Genomic DNA, 19,467 nt, shown 5'->3' with positions numbered 1-19,467 from the left:
ATAAGGTGTTGTCGTCGTAGACTTTCAATAATGCATTTTATTATATGTCGAAGTCATCATCGTGGACTTCCTAACAATTGATTTTATTTGCATTTCGAATATAGTTGTCAATAATAATAGAGGTAAAAAATGAAGCACATATTATGTACAAAAATTGAGGAACATTTTATAAACACATAATTTTACAAATAATTTTGCAATCCGGATTGAAAGCAGAGAGAGGCACGCAAAATTATGAAACTATAAACCGTTTTAAAAGAGAATTGATTTTAAATTCGATTATCCTGAAATATAAAACGTTTATGGAAGCATAAATATCTCATTTTCGCAACACTGAATGGCGTATACGGTATAAATTTCCAAACGCATCGATGTGATGGTAATTAAACATGCCTGTATATTTTAATTATCCATGATATTCATTTACAATATTTATTGAAGAAGTATAGTTTACAGGACACTTATATATTTACCTGAAAATCTATATCAAACTCAGAAGAAAAACTTAAATTAAAATGTAAGAAAACAAATATCTGGTACATTCAGCTAGGCATATATTTTCATTGAAAGTACAGGTATGCAACATACTTGAAGATAAACACAAATTTTCGTAAAAGCAAATATTCCTAACACTACCTATAACTCTTTTACATTTTGTAATCCATTTTGATGGATTATTGCAGTCTCGTATTGCTGCCAAATTTTGTTTTGTCGAAAAAGATATTCACCTTTGAAAGATATTCAAATAGTCTTTGATACATAAACATTTACTACAGAGCAGAAACATTTTACTACAGAATGGTAAAGTCATTATTTTATTTTATTTTTTTTGTATATAATAAGAAGTGTTGTGGATAGTCACAATAATAAACCGCTATTGCAAACCATACAAATGTACTTTGCCGCCAAACAACGATGTTAAAAAACTAATCCAGCAAGCATTTCGTGAAATATTAAAATTAATTCGAGTAACTAACAACGCAGTGCAAACGTATGCAAATGGAATGCATTTTGTACGTAATTGCCCGACGTTTTATATGAAATTATATTACGCTGTAGCTTCCTTGTATAAAGTTTTCGTATAGTTCTAACCAGACTGAAATATTAAGAGCCCTTTGTACTGAAAGTTTAGGCATTTTAGGCACTGAGATGGCTCGCGCCCGCGTTGCGCAGGAGCCGGCGCGGCATGAACTCCGGTGACCTATGAAGGCGGGTGATTATGCCACAGTATAAATAAATCAGTAGTTCGATTTTATTTGCTATCGTAGGAATGTTGTTGATATATAAATTTACTACTTATCCTATACCATTAAACGAGCAATATTTGCATATTTATAATATATTTGTTTGTATATATACAGTGTGGAAATTTTCGATGTGCCCTGAATGGAAAGTACTTGAAATACTAGGGATAGCAAATTTTTCTGAAAGGAAACATTCCTTTTTCAAATTTTATTTTATTATTCAAATCGATAGAAACAATATAAAAGATAATTTATTGTTAATTTCTCGTAAAAATTTTTTGGTCTATTTTATACATACATTTAAAGTTTAAAATGAAACTCTCGTTCTGGATACATTAATTTATTTTCTTCTGAAAATATTGGTAATAATAATTAAAAGTAAAACAAATAAAAAAGGCAAAATAATAATTGAATATAAGTATGTAATAAGTAAGTTAGTATATTCTGAATTTTTGAAAATCTTTGAATGCAGTTCTATTTCTTTTTAAAAATAAAGGAAATTTGCTATCTCCAGTATTTCTAGTACTTTCACCCAGGGCCCATCGAAAATTTCCACACTGTATTTACAAACAAATATATTAATATGCAAATATTGTTCGTTTAATAGTATAGAATAAGAAGTTAATTTATATTTACAACAATAATCCTAGGATAACTAACAAAATCAAACTACTGATTTATTTATACCGTGACATGCTCGCCGTTTTACTCGCCGCTCGGTTCTAATACGCGAACGGCGACTGCAACGTGGTCGGGAGCAAAACTAGCACAGGTCCTCCCTCGATAACGTCCGGCTGGACTCTGGCTGCACTGACGTGGTGCGCGCGAGTCGCATTTTACGTATTATATTTTATATAGAAAAAAATAAGGGCTAAATTAAAAATCTATCCAAAAATTTCCCTGTAAAACCTGATTAGTAAATGAAATGTCAAATTTTCATAAACATAGCGTTCCCCTAATTCTCATAAAACTGATTATGCTTTTAAAATCGATGTTACTTCTGATTTTTTTTTGATCGAGTCAAATGTTTAATATTGTGTTTTTATCCAAAAAAGTCACTAGATCAAACGTTTATCTGTGCTATATATTTTTTTAGGATTTTAAATATGATGATTTCTATCCAAAAACCATGATTTAGAAACATACATTTCGGAGCAGGGCCCCTTAATTACAAAATACTTAAGCACGTAACCTACACTTTGTTGGAGGGAAAGCTTAACTTTAGATCTAATCAGACGTCTCTGACAACCGGCAGAGTTAAGGCACTTTGGCAGTTTTTTATACATTACATTCTGCGAAGAAATGCTTGAAAGAGTTTCAGATGTCAATAATTTATGTCAATAATAAAATATACCAAGAAATTGTACCAGCTGTGTTCATCGTTCATCATAATATTTAGTCGAAGATTTTATGTATATGGTATCACATAATATGTACAAAAGGTTAACTGCCGTAAGCTAACGTCCATGTAACGACAACAGAAATACATAACTAATAACATAATATCTTATTACAATTCCATATGCTTGTTTTGTTTTACGTTATGTATCCATGAGAAAAAAAGGTTTATATAATCTCCAGACGCAGCAGATAGTAGATAACTGTAGATAACTATATTTATTATTGACATATTTTGGAATTCATCAAAAGGTATCATATCATTAGTTTGCGTACCTTTATCCTACTTTACCTATATAATTTAAAATTTTGTTACGGGAATAATAATAATTCTAAAAATCAAATAACCATAAAGCGTTCTTTGTCATATCGCAATTTTTTTTCTTTTTGTCACACCCATGACCTACCATTTTTTCCTGCAACATATTTCTTTGTCCTTTTTTTTCTGTACCATGACGTTTTGCAACCAGCAATATTTTTTTAAGAATGACGTTTTGTACCAGGTGCACACGTGAATCCGGCAGTATCCGCCGCTCTGTGTGTGCGTCGCCGGGTGTCGCCGCTCAGAGCCGCGCTGTATGTAGCCGCGCAGTGTGGCGGCGCTATTGCAGGTGCTGCAGCTATTTATGGGTGAGTAGGAGGCTTTAGATTTGTGTGCACTGTCTTTATAGTACGGCTATATGTTGATAATGTTGGAATACCTTTGCCCGTGCTGTGAATTTTTATGGCGGGAATTTTTTTTTGATAGTGTTGAATACTTGGATCTACATGCGTTTTAGAAAGACACAATATAAAAAGCAATTAATAGAAAAATGTTTGATTTTTATTTTTTTTTAGAATTATTTAACGTTTGTTCAGTAAGGTTCACTTTAGAAACTGAAAAGTTATATTTGCTCTACTATCTACTATTCGGCAGCTCGATAATCGAAGAAAAACGAACTACGCAGGTAGGTTTCGGATGTACCTACATCTTTTTTCAAAATGAAACATTCTGTTTTCATACAATAACATTATTTGCTTCATTGCGCATTATTTATTTATATAGTCCACTAAGTATATTCAGTAAATAACTACATAAGGAATGTGTACCTATTATACGTAATGTATTTAAATGAGGGACCCAGTAATAAGGTTTGTGTTCCACTTCCATTCCATTAAGTCATCAACCGGTCTTCACAACATCAAATATATTTTTTCCGTTATTAATACATGATAATTTGAAGTACATATTTATCGAACAATATTTTACGGCTCACATTTTTTTAGCCTAAGGTAAATGTTGCAACTCTCCCTTGAAAAAGTATACCGCAATCAGTTGCGACGTGAAAGATAAACGAACAAACAATAATACCTACCTATCGAATTTGTATTGTAGGGATTATGCAGTAACAACCACACAAAAAAATAAAGAAATTTATGTTTACATTTTGTAGAAAAATGAACCGCGCTAAATCATTATTAAAAGTTGCACTCGTTAAAAATTTAAAATTTTCGTTTCGACTCTCGCACGCCGATGTTTCCTGCTTTTTAAATTGTACAGAGATATTTAATTTTAATATAGTTTAAATACATTTTACGTATCAAAGATGTAGGTCAAAATTTAAAGCTATGGCTTTTTTATTTAATACCTACTACTTTATTAGGTAAGAACGAAAGTGAAAATCATGTCTGTTCAAGACATGATTTAAAAACACAAAGGTTCAAGAATTATAACTATATTGAAAAAGATGAAGTTTGTAGGTAAATTAATTTTATTTTATTTATTTAGATCTATCCTCTGTATTTTTTAAATTATTAAATTCAACCTAAGTAAGTTGGTAACGCAAAGTAAAGAATATGTTGACATGTCAGACTCTTACATACCTACTCTAAGGTTGCACTTTACGCGCTTATTTCTTTTTATTTTACACTGGACATTAGCGAAGTCCATTTATTGGATGGGGCCACAAACAAACACTTCAAGACATTTCAAAACAACGTCAAAAAAGACCTTCTGGGAAGTTTTCTATCCTTAAAATAATCATAGATATTGACGAAAATTTTTATCAAACTAGGGCCATACCAATATTTGTGAATATCAACTAATATCTAATGTAAACATGTCCACGCATCTCAGATTCTCTTATCTAAATAATAAATATTTACTTTCGATATTTTTCATTACTTTTAATGTAAATAAAACGTGATGAAATTATCCAAGGATTTATATAAATGGAAAACTAACAACACACGTGTAGCTGAGAAAATTTATTAGAAAACACAAGGAGAGGCGTTATTGTTTTTTTATTTGTGAAAATAAAAGTCTATAGAGAAAAACGAAAAACGAAAAGCGTTTGCATTATCTATTAATTACTGATTGTCAATATAAAACAGAGTCGGTATCTCTCATAGAATTAGCCCATAAATTCATTAATTGAGTATTCCTTCATAAAATGTCTCTTAATATCCAATATCCATATAGGAAACATTATTTTTATTTAATTTCAATTAAATATTATATTGTATATTATAACTTAGTACATTAATAAATAAATAGATTCTAGAATGAAGGAAATAGTTCGGTACCAAAATGAGATGCAGAGGCAGTAGGAAAAGTTTGTAGTGTAAAATTTGGCTATATGCCACCTAAAAACTTTTTAGTGACAACTAATTTTATGTAGTTTTATATTGCAATTTTAATTAAAAAAAATAACATCATGATTTAATGTTATTTTGGAATCATCTATTTTTATCCAGCGTTTAAATATAGTTTTTTTTATGTATTTTTATTCTACCATAAAACTAATGGTCCTAGTATTTGTAGCGCTCTATTCTAAAAAAAATCTTTTGCTACAATGTTTGTTTTAAATACTTCAGTGAAATAAACATTCTATTCAAGTAAATTACTAACGCCTTAGGCTAGAATTAGTTTATTTCGGGATTTTGTGTAACTTATACCTACAGAACTTTTATTTTTAATGATCTTTATGTCGATGAAATAAAGTTGTTTTTTCTAAACCTCTGTCAGCGATACTGTTATTTCTATAGATCCCATTCTCTCCATTTAGCTTTGTAACGTAATAAGCTTAAGTGTTGTGACTCCAGCCCACGCAAGATTAATTATTGTTAATATGTACTTTGTTGTCACATAAAACATTGTTTTGGAAAGTCACAATTGTCCTTGTCTGAAGAACAAAATGCCAGAAATGTTAATTAAATTCATTTTAAAATGTTTATCTTGTATTTTTAGAACTTATTTTTTGTTTTCATAATCATAATTGTATTCATCAAAGTATACATTATATTTATAGGTACTAGCTTTCCACCCGCGGCTTCGCCCGCGCAGTCAAAGAAAAACCCGCATAGTACCCGTTCCCGTGGGATTTCCGGGATAAAACCTATCCTATGTCCCGGGGTAAAAAGTAGCCTATGTCCTTTCTCAGGTATCAGAATATCTCTATACCAAATTTCACGCAAATTGGTTCAGTGGTTAAGGCGTGATTGAGTAACAGACAGACAGACAGAGTTACTTTCGCATTTATAATATTTGTTTATATACCTACGTACATATGTAAATCTGCTAATGCAGAGATAATAATAATTTGGAAAATCCAAAAGTGCACGCCTCATAATTTTTTTTTAATAAATATTTATTAATTATTATTTTTGTTTATTTAATAACAATTAAACCACATCGAATCAGACCCTGAAAAATGAAAGGGTTCTATTCCTGAGCATACTCAAGCGTAAGAGAAAAAAAAAGACTCGATTAGTAAAGTATTTCGGTCGCTATCGTGTTAACAAGAAAAAGGATCCGCACATACAGACACACGGACGTCCAAGACAGAACTTTTTTAAACTGTTTTTTAACTAGTTTAAATAACAAAAATGACATCAAAAATATCATGAACGTTAAAAATAGTGTTTTTTCTTAATATGTGTGTGTATTTATTATCTTACAAGTGCAATGTATGATACATAAAGACAATTTTAGTTTGAAAAATCAGATGTTTTGCGCGAAGTGACAGTAGTACCCACCTCAACGCTTCGCTTATGAGGCGTGCAATATAATAATAAAATCTAGCAAAAGAGGCGTTATGAGAATACCTACAAGTAATTGCTTTAGTCAATGTGTATAGTCTGTTGAAATTGCATCGATTCTTTTTAATCTGTGACACATTAAATTAATAAAACATGTTTTCTTTTAAAAATTGTCGCTAAGGCAATTGATATATTCGTTAACTTTCATTGGACATGTTTTAAACAATTATCGATGAATATTCGATGTCGTCTCGTTAAAAATAAAAGTTGCATTTTAAAACTGGTCGCAGTATAACCGCCAACCGGTATCAGTTATATTTAAAGTTTAAACGCATCAAAATAACAGTGGCTTTTGTCCAATATAAATAACATCGCGTATCAAAAACAGTAAAAGTATCAAAATATGTATATCAAAATATTTATACTACTATCATAAACTGTGAAACTTGTAGTTTGTACTACCTATACATATACCTAGCTATTATCTACTATTATGTAGGTATTCTGTGCCTTAGCTATATACCTACTCTTTGTAATGTAAATAAAAGTGGCCTATTAACTTAACTGATATTTATAAAAGATGGAAATAAACTAACAACAACCAACAAGAGTATAGTTCTGAATGTTATGATAAACATTTCTTTATTTATGGAGATTTATCAATATCTGAATTAAGTAATTACAAACAAAATACAAATACGTATATCATTTTATTAAAAAAAATTAAGAATTGCATTTCCTTAACGCTCACAAGTTCTGTTTTTCAATATTAAACAAAATGAAGAAAATCGTTGAAAAAAGTCCTGCCACGTCAGATCCTTTTAAGGGTTTTCCAATATGCAGTCTAGTTTGTGTGAAGTGTCTTAAGGCTTTCACAAACACTTACGTTGCATCTCTTGCATAGATGTTATCTTGATGGGAAGTATTTGCAACCTTATTTTCAAACGGTAGAAGGAGAATATTGGTGAAGATATAGGATATTGAACTATGGACGTATGAAAAAGGTCGTATAAAAATTGAAAATGAAGATAACTTATTTATCTGAACATACGTAACGTTTCAAAGTAAGAAAGAAAGAAAGAAAAAAAGCTATATTGCCAACAAAAAACTAAGTAGAATAGATCTCTATGTCCAGATAGATTTGATACAGCATCTAAACTATAATATACTCTCAAGGGGAATACTCTGCAGCATAATAATATAATAGCAAACAAGTAAACATCTAGTTTCGCTAACAACCTCAGCGTAGAACACGCAAACATTATTGTTACTGGCAACACAATTATAGAACACAACTGACGTCTAATAAGCAAGTGTTGCCAATTAATTCTATGATTTATTCCCATTTCCTAGAATAATTAGTATGACAATACTATTGGGTTAAAAGCTTCGCGTTTAGCGTAGAGAGCTTGTGTGCAAACAATACCTGCTTTGCCTATTGAGTCTAGGCTTTATGGTACTTGAATGCGATCTGTGTTTTTGAATATAAAGGAATATGTACCATGCCATGTGGTTGTTTCGTTTGAAAACTGTTTGGCTCGTGCATAACATGAATTGTATGGCTTCGATAATACCTCTATACCTCTACTAGGAATGGGGTCTAAGCTAACTTCATGCGTATATTCTTTAAATAATGAAGTCCCGATCTGAATTATTTATATTAAAAGCAATTATATAAATAAACACGTTTATCATTATTGTAGAGTTTTTCTTTACCTATTTCTATGCGAATAACTTTTGTGACATAAAAAGATTTATTTAAATATACATATAGGTATAAACCTATGGTATAAACAATACATTGTTATTCACGGCAAAGTTCACGATAAGAATAACAGAACGAGGTAAGGCCAGGGCTAAGGGTATCTAATCCCTGAAGGCCCCTAATATCACTTACCGCTTTCTATCCACGTCAGGGTTTTATACCTTCCTCATTATATTCCTTTTGTTCAAACTTTAAGCGATACAGTTTGTTTTAAATTATAAGGTACGAATAGATTAAATTTTTACGTTGTCTACTATTTAAAAGAATGCAGTAAGTATTGCAGTTATTATTGCTATTTTTCAATATGATCTGTAATACTTCATATTATATCACCTTAAACATTACTCGGTCATCATTTCATTAAAAATCGATCGGGTAATGTGTGATGTTACGGAGTAACTACGGAGTAAGTATCACTTCCGTGGAAGAGATGCGTGATGTTGCATTACTATTTGACGTACTGTTTTGCGCATTTATGTTATTGTATTTATTTATTTATTTATTTATTTGGGTACATCGACAGATCGCGCATACATCATTCCTTAAAAATAAATACAAAGTAAGAATATTCTAATGCTTGACCCTATTATAGATGTACACAGCATTATAAGAAAAACTAAAGATAAATGTAGTTAATGAGGATATTTCATACAACTAAAGTAAGTAAATTAATTCAATATTGCTTAATTCTAAAACGTGATGTGATATGATCTGTGCACTTTTCGTTTAAACATTGGCAAACTATCGTGAAAAATATCAAGGTTCGGAACTTTAGTGAGGTATTCATTGTAGGTTCTCAATAAGCGAAAAACTGGTGAGTTTGAACCGAGAGTTGTTCTACAAGGTGGAACGCTGAAGGTTCGGATAGGTTTTCTGGGAATCGAACGGGGAGCATTAAACATTATACTATTGAGCAAATCTGGGCTATCGATTGTTCCGTTTAACAACTTAAACAAAAATGTTAAGTCTAGGGTGACTCTTCTGTCATGAAGTTTATCCATTTTGAAAAAGGCTAATCTATCATAGTAGGGGCGTCTATGAGAAATGCCAGGTGAAATAAAGGCAAGATACCGAGTGAACCTTCGCTGTACAGCTTCCAGTCGTTGAGAGTGAACGGTGAAGTAGGGGTTCCAAGCGACACTCGCGTATTCAAGAACACTGCGAGCCATACTATTATACAGAATAATCCTGGTACTATTAAAACGGAATCCTTTTGTGTTTCTCTTTAAGAAACCAACCATCTGATTCGCCTTTTTAACAATTGTGTCAAAATGCGAATTAAACTTTAAGCTCCCATCAATCACAATACCCAAGTCCCTCATTTCTTTGACTTCTTCTATTTGAACACGATTAATATCAAAACTAGATTTAAGTACATTTTTTTTCCTAGTGCATATAAGGTGAAAACATTTTTTTGGGTTTATAATCATTTTGTTTGCTTCACACCAAGATTGGATATTATTTAGATCGCTTTGAATCAATTGTGCGTCATAAACTGAATCGACGACTTTATAAAGTTTAAGATCGTCAGCAAATAATGAAACTTGTGAGTTTTTAATAGCAACAGTTATGTCGTTGATAAAAATGACGAAGAGAATAGGGCCTAAATGTGATCCTTGAGGCACGCCTGAAGTTGCCTGGTATGATTTAGATGTATAGCCGTTAACTGATACTACCAGAGGTCTCTCTCTGAGGTACGATTGAAACCAATTAAGCAGGGGGCCCGATATTCCGTAGGATGATATCTTTTGTATCAAAACTGAGTGGTCGACTTTGTCAAAGGCGCTTGCAAAATCTGTATATATAACATCTACTTGCTTCCCTCTGTCAACATCATAAGAAAGGTTTGAAATAAATGTTACCATGTTAGTGTGTATGGAGCGTCCTTTAACAAAGCCATGCTGGTGGGGTGATATTGAGTGATGAATATGTCTAGAAATGAGCGGGGTTAGCAAGGACTCGAGAATTTTTGGGAAGCAGCTTAAAATTGCGATTGGTCGATAATTACAAACATTGCTACGATCGCCTTTTTTGAAGAGTGGGATTATCCTAGTTTCTTTCCACGATGATGGAAAAATACCAAATCTTAATGAATTATTAAATATCAATGATAAAGGAAGGGCGAGAACTTTGGCACACCGTTTAACAAAGAGTGAAGGTATTTGGTCTGGACCCGGACCTTTATTGTAGTCAAGTTTTTGAATGCATTTAAGTATTTCTGTCTCAGAAAAGGAAACATTTGAAATATTATAGTGGTTTAATGAGGAATAATTTATATGATTTGTCGGATTGTAGACCCATAACGATTAATATGATACAGTAAATCATTTCTGACTTGTATTTCTATATAATATCTTAAAGGTGAGTAAGTACCTATGTATTTAAAGACATTTTTAAATTCACTCATAAATTATCAAGAAATTATTTGGAAAATATAACAAGAAAGTATGTATTTTACTGCCTAACTCCACGTTCCACGTTTTATCCAGTCTAGTAACTCGAAGGACATTCCGTGTCTAAAAATGAAAAAAAGACGAAAGTCGACTGCGCGTTCTTGCCCCCTCGAGTGTACCTGGATACTTCATTTTATCTTTTTCCTTAAAAGTACGTTAGTTTTCAGGAACATCTTTATTTATAGCTGGGTTGTATCTAACTTTGACAACGAGTTACAAACTACACTCACTGCTACACATTAACCTGGCTTTGTGTTGCTAGGTACTTGTGTCAACAAAGAACACGAGTACTGAGTACTATGTCGTAGGTACTTTTGTCTAAGTATATTCAATTATAGTTATATCTGAGCGCGTATATTAGAAGACTTTGGGCAAGGCAAGATTGATATCACTTAGGTATTTGACCAAAATACAATTGACTTATGAAACTCCTCTGACCATGTTACATATTTAACTTTTCAAGAAAATCTACAAAAAAAATATTATGATTTATCCCGTATTTATTTTATATAAAAAAAAATATCACGGTTCAACACACCTGCCGTGTCCTACACTATACACACACTTCTTGCTTTCAATAGTTTTCAATGCGACAATTACAATTGAAAGAACTCGACAATACTTGCCGGGTTCAATGGAATTTTACCTGGGTTGCCATTTATCGCGGCTACGAGCCAACAACAATAAAATATTATTGTACTTCTAAGTTCTACGTAACGAAATCACTGTCTGCTTCACTTGTTTCTGTATTAAAAATCTGGGAATGGCCTGGGATTTGGGAATCGCTTTCTAGATTTTGTTTTATTTCTGAGCATTGGTAGTTTTATATATTGATGAAATTCTTTATAATAATTTAAGATATTCCAACAACAACAGTGATTTTACGTCTGCTTTTCATTATATTATACGTTACAACGTAAGTGTTCGATTTGTGAGTTCCTTGGTAAGATCTCGTAGAGAGAAATAAAATAAATTTTCTACGAGGTGAAAAGGAACAAAACACATCTCTTTTCGCAGTTGTTTTTGCAACTTTTACGTTATGAATAAACTGCCTAAGAGTGTACCTACGTAACCTTGCCATATACGTACAAGTTTTCGCCCTTAAACACGTTAAATATGCAAAACGACTAAGAGCTCTGCATTTCTGTTTGCAGTAAAAATTGTATTAACTTAAATAAACGTCGTTTATGTTTTCCTTGGATTGTAGCATCTTTCATTTGGCTCAACACGATACAAACTACATATTACTTAGGTATACAATACTGGGTTTCCGCCCGCGGCTTCGCCCGCGCAGTCAAAGAAAAACCCGCATAGTTCCCGTTCCCGTGGGATTGCGTCATTTTTGCGGGATAAAAAGTAGCCTATGTCCTTTCTCGGGTTTCAAAATATCTCCATACCAAATTTCATGAAAATTGGTTCAGTAGTTTAGGCGTGATTGAGTAACAGACACACAGACAGAGTTACTTTCGCATTTACAATGTTAAGTATGGATAAATGCTCTACATTATAAATTATAATGTATCTTTGTGATATGTTGTGGTGTATATTAAAAAGGAAAGAAGGATCTACGTCTAAGGAAATATGCGGTTTACACGGTTATATCCACAGACATGTATCAAGATAGACTAAGCGAGTGTATGTACTTCCCGTGTCCAAACTAAGATTATGAAACTTACTTGACGCTGGCCTACACTCAGTCCGCGCTTGCAGTTCGCCAAGGAAAGACGTGAAGCTGAATAAAGTAAAATGCCGAATTACGCCGTTATAAACTGTAGAAACTCCACAGCTGTGAGTGGCCGAGTTAGCAGAGATGTTTCCTTCCACCGGTAAGTAATTTTCTAATCAGAATATGCACTATTTATTTTAAAATCAAATAAAGAATATCTGTGGAAAACGATCGTGACAAACACGGATACCAAATCATACGAAATGATTCGGAATACATTGCGGCTTTTACTTGGCACGGTAAAGATCGAGTCGTATGATAACAAGCAATGAATAGCGTCTTCTCATTTTTCTGTTCTCATTTTTCTGTCCAATTTTGTGGTTAGTGATGTTCATTTGATGCAACAGTTCTCGATTCTAATCGATTTTATAATCGAATAGAAAAATGATAATTTGAAGGAGCAATTTTTCAGAAAAAAAGGCATAGATTTTTTTTGTCAAAACTCCTTATTGCTTAGACTATGTTTGTTTTTTCAGTTTTCCAAGTAACCCGAACATAAAAGAAAAATGGATTGATGCAACGGGACATAAAGATTGATTGATTGACAGTTTCATTACTTTCTTTCGATGGCCTCTCTAGTACGTAGTACACGGTAACTCAATGGGCATATGTAAGAAAAAGCTAAAACACATTAGTTTACTTGTTAGAATATTAAAAGGTTTATAAATTTATTTTATCATTCCTCTGTCTATGGTAATTATCATTTTTCTGTCTTGAATCGATTTAGTAATCGATTACGATTCATTTATTTAATTACCTCTTAGACATAGATCTAGTTTGATCTGATTTCTTTCGATTTACTTCGATGGGATAGGACGATACTAGAATCGCCGCGCGAGTGGCGTCCTAATCGATTTAGCGTAAAATGAAATTACCATCACTAAAAAGCGCTCGTGACGTCATAACGCGTCAAGGTCAGTACAAAAAATATAACACGCTTGGTTTTCATACAGATCGCGGTACTTGCGTAGTCTATCTATGTCTGTGGTTATATCACTGATAACTGATTAGCAATAGCCGTTGCGGTTTTATGAAGTACTATATGCTATTTACATAATTAAATATTTACCTTATTAGAAAAACGTATAAGTAAAATTAAATTAGGTTAGTAAAAAATACAAATATGCAGATACTTCGCTATAAAAATTCTCCTTACATTGGAATGTTTAAAATTAGGCCACATAATAATTGCGGACTTGAAAATAAAACAAATTTCTTGTTGTTGTTTTCATTACGACACTAATTCATTACATATCCTACTATTAGAGTATGTATTATTTTAATTTTCTTGTATGTAGGTAGAAATAAAAAGTAAAATCTTTGTTTCTAAAATTACCCTCATTTTGCTTTACTGTCCGGCCAGTCTCATTTATATTCTGTTACTTGACATTTTTTGTGAAAACTTTTTGCTCCTACTACACTTCATCTTTCGCGTTTGTACGCTTTGATCATGTATATCTATTGTTTGAAAAAAAATGTGACTGTTTTGTTTCATACGATTTTACAGAAAATTTCCGCATTAACGAAAATTTACTCTACGGCTTGAAAGAATTAGAGGACTAGATGAAAATATATAACAAGCCGATCTTCTAAATGAATTAAAAAGTTATCAAGTTTCCTTTGTTACAATATATGTAATATTCTGATTTATAGTTTGAAGAAGTATCCCCTATCTTAATGTACGCAATTATATCATCACTTATCAAGTGAAGGGTCTCAGACGGAGCAGTGAACCCACGGCAGATGTTGAGCGGGTGCATGCAAGATGCACGTGCAGGTTGCGCACGTGTAGATTCCCCTTTATTGAAGCGGTATAGAACGAGCTTTATAGTAAACGCGGCAAAGTCGAAAATACAGATAACGTAAAATTTAAGGACTTGTCAAATGTGATGGTTTAAATTATAGTATCCTGTTACGGACCTATGGACTTTTTGTATTCTCGGTGGTTAAGTATGTTTAAAAAATAAAACGTAATTAAAAATATTATTAAAAGTGTAAGTTATTTTCTAAGAGAATAGGTACCTCAATAATCATTCTTTAATCATTATACAATGAACATGAATAAGTGAAGAAGTTCACGTTTCTTTACTTTATTTTTCATTTAAGAAAAATATTGTTTACGAATACAATAGCAACATTATGAGATATCATACCCACTCAGTTAAAATATTCCTTTGAGAAATATTATTTATATAATTTTGTACGCACTCGAGGTATTTACATATTTCTTTTTCTATTGAGGTGGTAGTAAGTAAATTTTTTAAGTAAAGTTAAAGTAAAAGTAAAAGTAAAAGTAAAAGTAAAAGTAAAAGTAAAATAAAGTTAAAGTTTTTAAGTTAAGTAAAGTTAAAGTAGTAAGTATATTTTATTAAGAAAAAGTTTCCAAGACTGACTTCCAAAAAGTACATATTTTTAAATGACTAGAGAAATCTAATCTAATCTAATGACCGCCACTCATGCTAGGCTTTGCATGATGGTCGCATCTGAGTGCATGCAAGTCTTTTAAAGTTAATTTTAATATAAATAGATAAAATTATATTATCATTACATACTGGACATTATTAGTTACATTACATAATTCAGTTGTTACTTAATAGTTAAGTTGGCTAATTCTCTATGGATGTTTAAAGTAGGTACACAATGCAAATTAAAAAAGACGTGTGGCACTCGGGGCCTGCCACGGCAAAGCTATTGCATAGCATGCCTTCAAGCCACACCTCCGTGTCCGTCGGAGTGGGGAGCGTGAGGTTTTTTCGTTACGGAATTTCTCAATTCGGTCCCTGCGCTCAAGGCCCGCGATAGAAGCTATGCAATAGCTTAAAAAAAAGTTAAAAATATTACGCCATTCCCGCGTTTCTTCACGTCAGTCAGTGATAGTTACTCCGCTCCAAAGAGCATAGATCACATCGTTTTGGTACGGGACTGCAGGCGATACGTGATCCGAATTTATTTGCACCAGTCTAATAGTTTCCGTTGGAGGGAAATAAAAAGCAAAGTTCAAGACGACATTCGTTTCGAACTTTCTGGTAGGTTTTGCGTGCTTGTTGTGTATGAAAGCGTATATTTTGTCGGTTTTATGGTTATGATCGTCATTAAAGTGTATACTCACTTTTTAGTGTTGAATGATAATTTAGGTTCAGTATATATGCAAAACTGTAAAAACGTAAGCACTAGGCAGCACTTAAGTTTAATGAGACAGAAAAAATAAAAATTTACGTGCACTCAAGGGCAGGATTTTTTTTATAAAGTTTTATTGCGAACTTCAGTCTTCAAATCTAATCTCATTATACATATCTAAAATGCAAAGGAATATTACAATTATATCGCAGAAAATAAGCATAAAATTAAAACTATTTTTTTTCACCCGTTAAGATGTTCAACTGTCTTATCTAGGTAGAATTCTGAATTAAGCGCAAGCCCATTGTACAGCTATAAAAAGTATATTGTTTCTAACTAATGAACCAACAAACTTCGCGAACAAAGCCGCTACAAACAAAGAGACTCATTAAAAACTTGAATATCGATATTAACTTCTGCATTATAATATGGCGATGCGTAATTTCAGTCGGGAAATTTTGATGTTTGCAATAACAGGCATGGTTCGGGCGAAATTGCATCCTAGTGATGCAATATTTATGGTTTTTCCCTCGGGCCGTACGAATTTGAATTTGGAATTCCTTCGTATTTTACGCAGCGTCATTTGTCTATGGAAGCAATAGATACTCTATGAATGAACGGGTTTATTGCAAAAACAAGCGATTTATGTTGACGTCGTTGTAGGCGGCAGAATATGTTGAGATTGAACGAAAGGAAATATTGTAGAAGGTATATTAATATTTGATATTTTCCTCGCTTAATGCGGATATTAGGTTGCGTGTTTGTTATGTGTTGTGATTAATTTTGTTTAGAATTTATGATAACAGAAATGATGAAATAGATAAATTAGTCTAACAAGAGAGTGTTAACAAGCTGCGGTAATATTTTCTAATAAAGTAAGAGCTTTCAATTTCTCAAGAACAGACCTGCAATAAAGGGGAAATATAGAAAAAATCTGTAGCAAAATTCTTCTTCTTGAGATTCCAATTTGTAGCATCTAGCGATATTGTAGCGTGCTATTTCTGATCTAAACAATGATATTATACAATTAAGTAAAAAGGTGTAGATAGCCAGATAGGTTACCAACAAAGTCTTCGAAAACGGCACACACTATTAAAAGGGCACACACGTTTAGACGTCAACGATTATGCCAACTTATGGCATAATCCAACGATCGAGAGCGAAAAACAACTGAAGTAAAATGTGGCTAATAGCCTATCTGCACCTTTTTACTTATAATTCATTGTTTAGAGCTGAAATAGAACGCTACAATATTGCTAGATTCTATAAATTGGTTTCACTTCACTTTACCAATTCAAAAAAATTCTCGTGTCACTATCTATGGTAGTTACCACACTCCTCCGAAACGGCTGGACTGATTCTCAAAAAGTTTTGTGTGCCTATTGGCTAGATAGAGTAAGGCAGAAGGTTTCTGGGACAGCTCGTAAAATTATAATAACATTGGCTCTAAATGTATATTCTAGTTGATATTTGAATATCATTATGACGTTGTGCCCTATGTTAAATTTGTGTAATTTGATAGAGCTGTGTGCTGTGTGATCTTAGTTGAGCAAAATTGGATGACGGTGACGGATATAGGCCAATTACCGTTCGCACTAATTACCCAAGTTCCATGTTTGTTTGTTCAAACTCGTACCAAGATTTACGGTGTTCTTTTTCAAAGCGAAATGTAAATATGTACAATTGTACATAGTACCGATGTGGAAGGTTGTGTGCGCTTTTTTGTGAACGAAACGTGTAGTTTAATATAAAATGTGGTTTTATTTGAAGTGAAAGTTCTTTATCGGGGTTGGAAAAAAAATTAGTGTAACATTTTTTCGTTACGCGTGACATTTTTCCGTTACTCGCCATCTTGTTTTTATCCCTTACACGCGTGATTGACGTATTTCTGTAAAGTAGCATATAGTAAATTATTTTTTGAAAAATAAGGTCATACAGAAGTTTCACTTCTTACGTGTGTACACTAGTACACGCACACATTTTTTTTATACTTACCTCTAGGTACAAGAAATATTTAGCTAAGAGAAAATGAAAAGCTTTTAAACTTTTACAATTTTCATAAGCTTGTTCTTCGATATATCCTATAATAGACCGTACATTGCCTTTCTACTACTATTTAAGCTGAAACTGCCTTCATATTGAAAAAATTTTTCATTATCATTTTCTACAAATTAGCTAATTCTTGTTGTAGACTACAGGCCCATGTTGAAAAATGTTCATTTGAACCACCAGGTGACCTATCTAGAACGATATAAGAGCATAAAATAATAAGATTCAGCACTATGCCGTCACTTGTAAGCTGTCCAACTGAGTGCAGATGAGAATTCGAAAGTACAGGTAGAGATTATTTCCCCTTGCCTCCATGATTTTTGTACGGAATAATGGATTAAAAGCAGTACACAGAGGCCTGTAGTCTATTGACAGGTCGATGTATCTTTACCAAATACTTGTATTAGTAAAGAATTTAATTTGGAACACAAAACAATTTAAATATAAATAAATAAATTTTTTGAAGCATTGAAGCATACATTATTCTAATAATCACAGGTTATATAAATAGTACTAGTAACAAAACCAAAATCACTAATGCCTTTTATGTCAACGCGAAGCTCCAATCGCAATCCATTAATAAATCATTAATCTCCAATAATTGGTCTAGAATTTCCAGATATATTATCGGAATGTTAGTTGATCCCAGTGGAATTGGAATCCAATATGCGGGAGTGCGCAATATACTTAACTTTATTAGAAGCTATTAAACAAATGAACATCGAAAATTTGGCTACATGATAACTGCGGATTAAAGACTTCGCTTTTTGTGATTATGAATATACGGATGAGAATTTGGATATAACATAAGTAGCATATGATATTAACAGTATTGTCTGTTCAATATATCAATAATAATTAGGTGGTTACAGATTATTATGAGTGCGGTTAAATCTCCATTATCAAACTTTATTATTTACTAACTGCGCTCCGCGGTTTCACCCGCGTGGCTCCGCTTCTGTTGGTCTTAGCGTAATAGCCTTCCTCGATAAATGGGCTATCCAACACCGAAATAATTTTTCTAATCGGACCAGTAGTTCTTGATATTAGCGCGTTCAAACAAACAAACTCTTCAGCTTTATAATATTAGTACCTATACACATCCTATACATAGATTAGTATAGATTCATACATTATAATATTATGATATGTAATTGTACATTTTATTTTATGGTTATAAGTACTTTAATATCCATTTGAGTTCTGTATTTATTTTTCAGTAATGTCTGTATTTTTAATTAAAAATTCACGAAAGGCTCCAAATAAATTTGTTCATAATATTTTAATGTCAGTCTACGCTCTCATTATATTTTTATTAACACTTAATTTCGAGAAACATACGTATTTAAAATCGCCCCAACACAATTCGCAAAACAAAGGCACGGATAAATGAAATACAAATAAAACGCCAAAACATTTTTATTAATAAACAATCCGCTGGACAGAACAAAGCTTCGTTCATATGTATTGATTTTTTCTATGTTATCTGTGCAGTGTGCTAATATAAAGTTGTATAACACCTATGTTTTGTATTAATGCAATCAAAAAATTCCGATGGTGAAAGTTGAAAAACGTCAGAAGGGAATCATAAAACCAAGAAGCTTATATCTAATACACTGGAGATTTCAGTATGAACATTAACTTGTAACAAGAAAATATGACGTTGAATGACGCCTGTATGTTTTTTTATCCCTT

The 19,467-nt window shown here is 32.3% G+C and overlaps 1 protein-coding gene across 2 annotated transcripts in view; it reads left to right on the top strand.

Moving 5' to 3' along the window:
- Positions 1-19,467, top strand: part of bib (MIP channel family protein big brain) — an 83,332-nt gene that overhangs the window by 5,846 nt on the left and 58,019 nt on the right. For both annotated transcript variants that reach the window (XM_089696901.1, XM_089696900.1), the window contains exon 2: positions 3,146-3,272. In XM_089696901.1, coding sequence (XP_089553027.1) covers positions 3,146-3,272 — 127 coding nt within the window. The remainder of the gene's footprint in view (positions 1-3,145; positions 3,273-19,467) is intronic.

The sequence above is a fragment of the Colias philodice genome, chromosome 6, assembly GCF_061535455.1.
Source record: "Colias philodice isolate Cphi_HAF_F1 chromosome 6, ilColPhil1 Martin Lab GWU primary, whole genome shotgun sequence".
Classification (NCBI taxonomy): domain Eukaryota; kingdom Metazoa; phylum Arthropoda; class Insecta; order Lepidoptera; family Pieridae; genus Colias; species Colias philodice.
This window is presented reverse-complemented; position numbering and strand designations above follow the sequence as displayed.